The 6735-nt window shown below is 48.0% G+C and overlaps 1 protein-coding gene across 1 annotated transcript; it reads right to left on the reverse strand.

The window, feature by feature from the left end:
- Positions 1 to 3040: 3040 nt before the first annotated feature.
- ADM (adrenomedullin) lies at positions 3041 to 6188 on the reverse strand. Its single transcript, XM_065840231.2, has 4 exons — positions 6060 to 6188; positions 5360 to 5470; positions 4937 to 5077; positions 3041 to 4420 (listed from the first exon to the last, which is right to left on the reverse strand). The coding sequence occupies exons 2-4, from the start codon at positions 5455 to 5457 to the stop codon at positions 4111 to 4113; spliced, it is 549 nt and encodes a 182-aa protein (XP_065696303.1). The 5' UTR covers positions 5458 to 5470; positions 6060 to 6188; the 3' UTR covers positions 3041 to 4110.
- Positions 6189 to 6735: the final 547 nt, after the last annotated feature.

Raw genomic sequence — 6735 nt, forward strand, 5'->3', positions numbered from 1 at the left:
GTGCCAAAGTATTCATTAGTATTCCCCTTTCTGTCATTGTACTTGCAGAAAAAGTCTATATCTGGCACCTGACTGCAGTTCTTATTAGCACAGACCGAGATGCTTTGCAGATTTTGATAATCATCTGAAAGTACACCGGTGTCTCTACTTTTTGGATACAGTAGAAGTTTTTCCTAGGTAACAGTGGCAGAACTCTTTGACCACTTTCTTATGTAACTGGAGAACAAACCTTTTTTGTAGTCCTCTATGTGATGTGGCTGCTTGAAGTAAGTTTTTTGGTACCAACTGGAGAAAGAAAAATAAGTACTTGTTTCCCTCTTCCAGGTTAGGGGACCTGCACTAGGACTTTATTGGAAAGTGCTAATATATCAGCATTTTAGGTCCCTTGCCACTATTCCATATAGCACTAATAATGGAGCCACAAAAATCTTTCTGAGATAAAAATAGCCTTTTCAATCTATTTTGGTAATAAAAAGTTGTCTATAGTGAAGTGCTTTTTCTTTGCCATAGGATGTCTCTAGGGTACGTACGAAACAAAATAATAACTCAGAAAGAATATTCCATGAACTACCCTGATACCATGGAGACTCTGCTGAGAATGGTGACCACTCCTTTGGCATCCACTCTCGAACAGATTGGTGGATAAGGATGAATTCTTGCTCAAATACATATTTACCATTGCAAAACTTAATTTTAATTTAGAACTTTGAACTTATAGTTCTGTTTTAAGCAGCTGTTGAAATGCTGGCCTGTGAGGCACCAGACTGTTCTTAGAAACTAATACTTAAACTAAGGTGTTGTGTAAACAGAAGCTCCTGATTTTGGAGGCATTTGATGACATCTTCCACTTCTCATCTGTCACATTGGACCATAAACTGACCTTGACCTAAGCACACAGCCCTTCTTGAACTTCTAGGACTTTGAGAGGAATCTTGTTTTCATGAGCTGATACTGTTTCTCAGTCTTGTTCTCCCCGAAACCTCAGGGGTTTCAAAATCCTCACACTCCTCAGAGATTTTAATCTAGATCATGTATGGATTTCAACCACTGTTTAAAGGTTAGTGCCCAACATTTTGCTTTGTGGGATGTTTGTAGTGAAGAGATGCTTAGCCAAAGTTCTTCAGCTATATTTCCTACATGGGCAAGAGGAAAAGCTTGGTCTTTACACTTTGAAAGGCAAGTTTTCAAAGCTTTTTGGGAGAATGGGACCAATTTTCAAAAAAGAAAACACTTTTTCTTTAGTTGTTGTTTATTGCAACTACAGAGTTTTGCTTCTCCCTACAAGCGCAGCAGGTGGTGCTCTTGATCCTTCCAAATGGAAATTGCACTTGCTCCAGGACGGTCAGCTTAGTGCCATGCAGCACTGGCTTGCTGCATTTAGCCCTGTCCCGTTGGTCCAAGGATCTCTCAGCTTCGAGTGAAGTGCCTTCTATCAGTGAAAAGCAAAGAAAGAAACAATAAACGGTATTTTAAGTGCAGAGTGGGTTTTGGCAGTAGATGAAGATCAATACAAACATAAGTAGCTAAGGGGCAAGTACATACTTAACCACACCATAGCCCAATCCAGCCTTGTGTCCCAAGTTTGGATGACGAAGATGCTAGATGTGTAACCCATAAGTAAAATATTGTAGCTATTGAATGGTATGGTTCTGTTAAAATAATCTCAGCTGTGCTATGTATTTTAAGTAGGATCATGTTTTCAACCACACATTGTAATTTCCCACCACAAGCACCCCAAAACTTATAAGCAGCAACTATTCTAATTTCAACATCTGTTGTGATTTGAGAATAGCCACTTGCTTGTTTCTGAGCTGGCAGCTGTAATCTGTGCTGAAGATCACGCACTTGCTGTCACCCCTTACATCTTACAAAATCTGGATCAGAAAGGCCATCAGCAGTAGAGAGGTAAATTCTCTTCCAGCTGTTAGCCAACAGATGGTAATTAAAGCTGGGAAGTGTCAACATATATGCTTAAAAAAAAAAATACTTGAAGTGGAAAATACACTTCTCAAGATTCCAAAATTCTTAGTCGAAAATGTTTAGGGAAGTAACTAAAACCAGACAATTCTGAGCAGAACTTCAAAACTTTGGGGAGGAAAATCATCATGAATATATGCCAGGTATCAAGTCAGCTGAATTCCTACCCAAGTGGGTTGGTTTGTTGTTTGGTTGGTTTTTTTTTTCCCCCCAGCAGTATTCCTGGAATGACATCATTGCAGATATGTTTCTTAGGCATTTAGTATTAGGTTAAATGCTGCTGTTCCCCAGTTCTCTCCTGTGTATGTTAACTATGTTCAGAGATACTGTAAAATAGGAGAAATGTGTGTTTTGCCGAAGGCGTTATTCAAATGCACTTGTTTAGTTTTTAGGAAGTTCGTTTCCTTGATGTGCGAAGAGTAGATACCAATAGATGGTGCTGTTGGTGCATTAATAAGGTTTTTTTTCGCGTTTTCTGGTCTGTGGTTGGAAGTTGTTCTTTAAAAAAAAAAAAGAAAAAATAGGAGAGAGGGAAAAAATAATAATAAAAAGAACAAAACAACAAAATCCCTAATGCTAAGCTTTTATCCAAGATGTTCTGCCCGCACTGAACTGGTCACCGTTTAACTTTAACCTGAACTGTGGCCCAGGAAATCCTTCAACATAAATAACCTTGGAAGCTGCCATGACCATTTTTGGAACATGTTCCCTCAATAAATCTGTTACTTTGTTGTGCAATGTTGAAGTGTGCAGTTGTTTCTCTGATTAATTAGGGCAAAAAATAAACTTGCACGATCAATCCAAGCTGTGACACGTTTCAGCCCCGGCTGGAACATGAGGGTAGAAAAGGCCTTAGAACCTTCTAAACAGATCTGCCCTGGGATTTTAAGATGCATGCTTGCTTTTGAGTTTACTTGATTTGACTAGATAAGGTGGCTGCTAACTGAGGAGTTCTGGTCTGTCACAGAGCTGCCATGCTAGGTTAGTAAGGGCAGGACTGAACACAATGAGAAATCATTTATCTTGACCACTCGCCCCCACTAAAGACAACATAACAGAACTGTTTTATGTAATAGTGTTTATTTTATTTCACATATTACCCATGGAGAACAGCTGATACATTCTCTACATCTTTCACCAGTCTGGAATGCAAGATAAAAAAGGGTATGGAAAAAGAGTTTAACGTTTGACATTCACGATATGAAAAATAGAGGGGATACAATGTTCTAAAATGCCCTTATGCAATATATATATATATATATATAAAACGTATAAAAATAAAATATATTTTCAAAAAAAGATACAAACAGGACATAACACCGGACAATCTTAAATATCGATACGTATCTCATGACCCACACACACCGCACTTATAATTAACAAAAACCACGTACAATTGCACTTTTCCTCTCTGTGACGTTCAAGTATATCGCAGCCCCCGCAGGGACTAGTGAGTGTCCGATTCCCTGCCGGGTGCAGATAACGCAGAGGGTAGAGCAGATGTGGGAGACCTGTCCTTGCGAGAGCTGATCGCGCACTCTCCGACACTCGGGGGTAGAGGGCGAGGCCGGGGCCTCGGGCCCCGGGCCCGGGGGTGCCGCGCAGCGGCCGGCGCCCGCCGGCGGGTCCTCCCGGCCGCGGGGCTCCCCTGAGCAACCACCGCTGCGGGCAGACGGGGCCGGGGCAGCTCTGAGCGCAGCCCGCGGCGAAGAAGGCCCGGCCCCCGGGTGCAGCTGCGGGGCAAGGGGCGACATGGCGGCTGCGGGCCGGGCGCCTTCCAGTCCCAGGTGGCGGCGGGCGCGGGAGCCAGCAGTGCCTCGCTCGGGGAGGGTAAATAGTCAGCGACCGCCTCGCCTCTGCGGCAGGCGGGAGGAGCAGCCCCTGCGTGTCCCCAGCGGCTTTCACAGCTTCCCCGCGCCGTCTCTCCGCGCCGGGCGCGGGCGGGGGCCGCGGGACCGGCCGCGCCTCGCCCTGGCGGTGCGGCCGGCCGCTCCGCCGCCCCCAGCCCAGGGAGGGCGCATCGGGGTCCCGCACGGACGGGCGGTCTCCACGAATCCTGGCAGCGGCGGACCTCCGGAGCGTCCGTGCCTCAGTCCATCCACCCGAGAAGGTCTCGGCCGGGTAGTGCGGTGTTCAGATCCCGAGGACGAGGGCGGGGGGATGCGCCCCCCGCGTCCGGGGGCGCCGCTCGGCCTGCGGGGAGCGCGGCGGGCTGCGGCGTTCGGGCAGGGAGCGCCGCCTGCGGCCATAGCCCTGGGGGCTGATCTTGCTGGCAGGGGCAGCATCGTCCTTATCCTTGTCGGTCAGCTGGTAGATCTGATGGGCCAGCTTCTGCACCGTGCACGTCCCGAAGCGGCACCCCGTGCGGATGGTTTGGAAGTGGGGGAAGTTGTTAATGCTCTGGCGGTAGCGCTTGACGCGGATGTGAGCATCCTCCCGGCTGCTGCGAGGCAGGAAGAGAGAGAGCGGGCATGAGAAAAGCGCAGTGGGGCTCCGGAAGAGGGGACCCGGTGGGTCCGGGGCGGGGAGGGCAGGGACCCCTCAGGGGCGGAGGCGGGTCCGTCCCGACCGCGCAAAACTTCCCTCCACCACCCCCCCGGCTCTGCCCTGCGCCAAGCGGCGGGAGAGGGGCGATCTGGTCGCAGAGTAGAGCTCGCTGCTGATGGCAGAAGAGGCCCCGCATTTTATGACTGTTACTTTATCTATGAATCCAGAGCTCAAGTTACTATTTATATTTGACTTTCACAGTAAAGGCGCTACTATCTCCCGCCAGCTGAAGAGCGCGGGGAAAGGGAGGCGGGAGGCTGCTTTCAACGCAATGTGCAGCCCGGGCAGGACCTGTCTCCGGGGTTTGGGGGATCTATAGCGAGAATAAGCCTCAGCACCCGGAAACGGGGGGATCCTGAAACTTTCCCCTTCCACGAGCAAGTACCCGAGCCCAGAAGGGGTTGGAATTTACCTGGGATGCGACACTCGGGGATCCTCCTTCACGTCCTGGGTCCGTATGAGCGACTGTACGTCGGCGGCTGCCCCCAGTCCTCGGAGTGCGCCCGAAGGCTTCACGTCCCGTTTGGCTCGGCTCAGTGCCCATTTCGTCCATCTGAAAGGAGCGCAAGGAAGAGGACAGCCTGTTAGCGCAAGTCTGCAGGGCAGGAGCCAAACCAAATAGATTCGAGGGGCGATAATCTTTGCCAGCGCCGAGATTTTTTTTTTTTTTTTTGGGGGGGGGGATGTTTCCTGAAAGGGCATGAGGCCTTTTAGGAGCTGTGTAATTCCCGCAGGGAATCCAGTCCCTCTGGTCACGGCCGGAGGCCGGCGCGGGGGCTCCGCAGCTCCACGAGCGGTACTGGGCGCTGGCAGGAGGACGCGCTCCGATACTCACTTTCTTTTGAACTCTGTCGCTACGTCCACCCTTGCAGCATCCACCCCGAAGACGGTCACAGAACCGAGATAGAGCAGGGCTACGTGAACTAGTTTCATTCTGGCTGTGCTCCTGGTGGAGGGAAAAGAAAAGAGCTGTAAGCACGGATGCTAATGAAAGTCAAGTAAGGTCTGTCCTTTATTTCTGGTGATTCCAGAGAGCTCATTCCCTCGGAGAGCCCCCAGGCTACCGGGTACTTTGTGTCCGATATGAACCAGAAGCTAATATTTGCTCAGCAACTTATCGCAGAGTAAATAACAGAGCCTCCAAAGTTTACGTTTGTTGAGAGTTTTACTTGCAGAGGCGGCTGAAAACCAGCAGGATTTCCAGAATACCCCCAGCAGCTTGCACTAGGATTTAGGAAACCCATGAGATTAGAGAGAGCTGGCTATCAGATGCATCGTTTCCAAACTCCAGCAAGTGTTTTGCTGCCTGGAATTTTATCCCCGATAGCTCATCTTCCCACTTCACACGCAGAACCAGCTAGTTCTGGATCTTATGTTGTAAACTGCAGCTGATGCCAAGAGCCAGTGCAAGACTCTGCAGCATAACTCCAAGCTCTTCAAAACAGTCCAGATTTAGTAGATTTCTACTTCTTCTCCACCTCCCCTACATCTTTTTTTGTCGTTGTTGAGGGAGAAAAAAAAAAAACAATTCTTACCTGACAGTGAGGATAATCCACTGAGACAAATGTTCTTGTAGTAACGATCCGAACTTGCAGGGTTTCCTGAGGAGGGAGAACTCCTTCTTTGTGTGTCTGAAGTAACCACTGCCGAGCTGCGCTCCACGGCTTTTATAGAGGGGGGAAGTGGGTGGACCTTAGCGTGGCTGGGGGCCCACGCCCACGTCCACGTCCAAGCACTTCTTAATCATTCTAGTGTGGATTGGGAGCAACCCATACTAGCATAAAATAAGAAGATTATTAAAAATTACTTTCAACAACCCCCTTAGTATTTTGTTAATCATAACGACAGCTTTTAGGTGTGGATTCCGGGTCATGGCATAACTTGCAAAATCTGATAAGCCCCTCAGTCTGTTTTACTGGGGACAGACTTTTTAACTGCCGATATAAATTATGTTTACACGGTCTGTAGCATAATTTCTCATTCTAGGTATCTTAACTTCAGGTGGGTGGAAGCAAAGGAGTAGGAACTAGATCCGACCAATTTCAAAATCTGTGCAAATCCATCAACTAACCAAGTTCCAAAAATAAACCCATATTTGGACATGAATTATAATGAGAAACTAATGAACGCCAGCCTTCCTTACACACGTAAGGAGGTGACAAATCAGGCATCATTAATATTTATGACTCAACTTGGGTTCATTTTTTATCT

This window comes from Patagioenas fasciata, chromosome 5 (genome assembly GCF_037038585.1).
Source record: "Patagioenas fasciata isolate bPatFas1 chromosome 5, bPatFas1.hap1, whole genome shotgun sequence".
Classification (NCBI taxonomy): Eukaryota; Metazoa; Chordata; class Aves; order Columbiformes; family Columbidae; genus Patagioenas; species Patagioenas fasciata.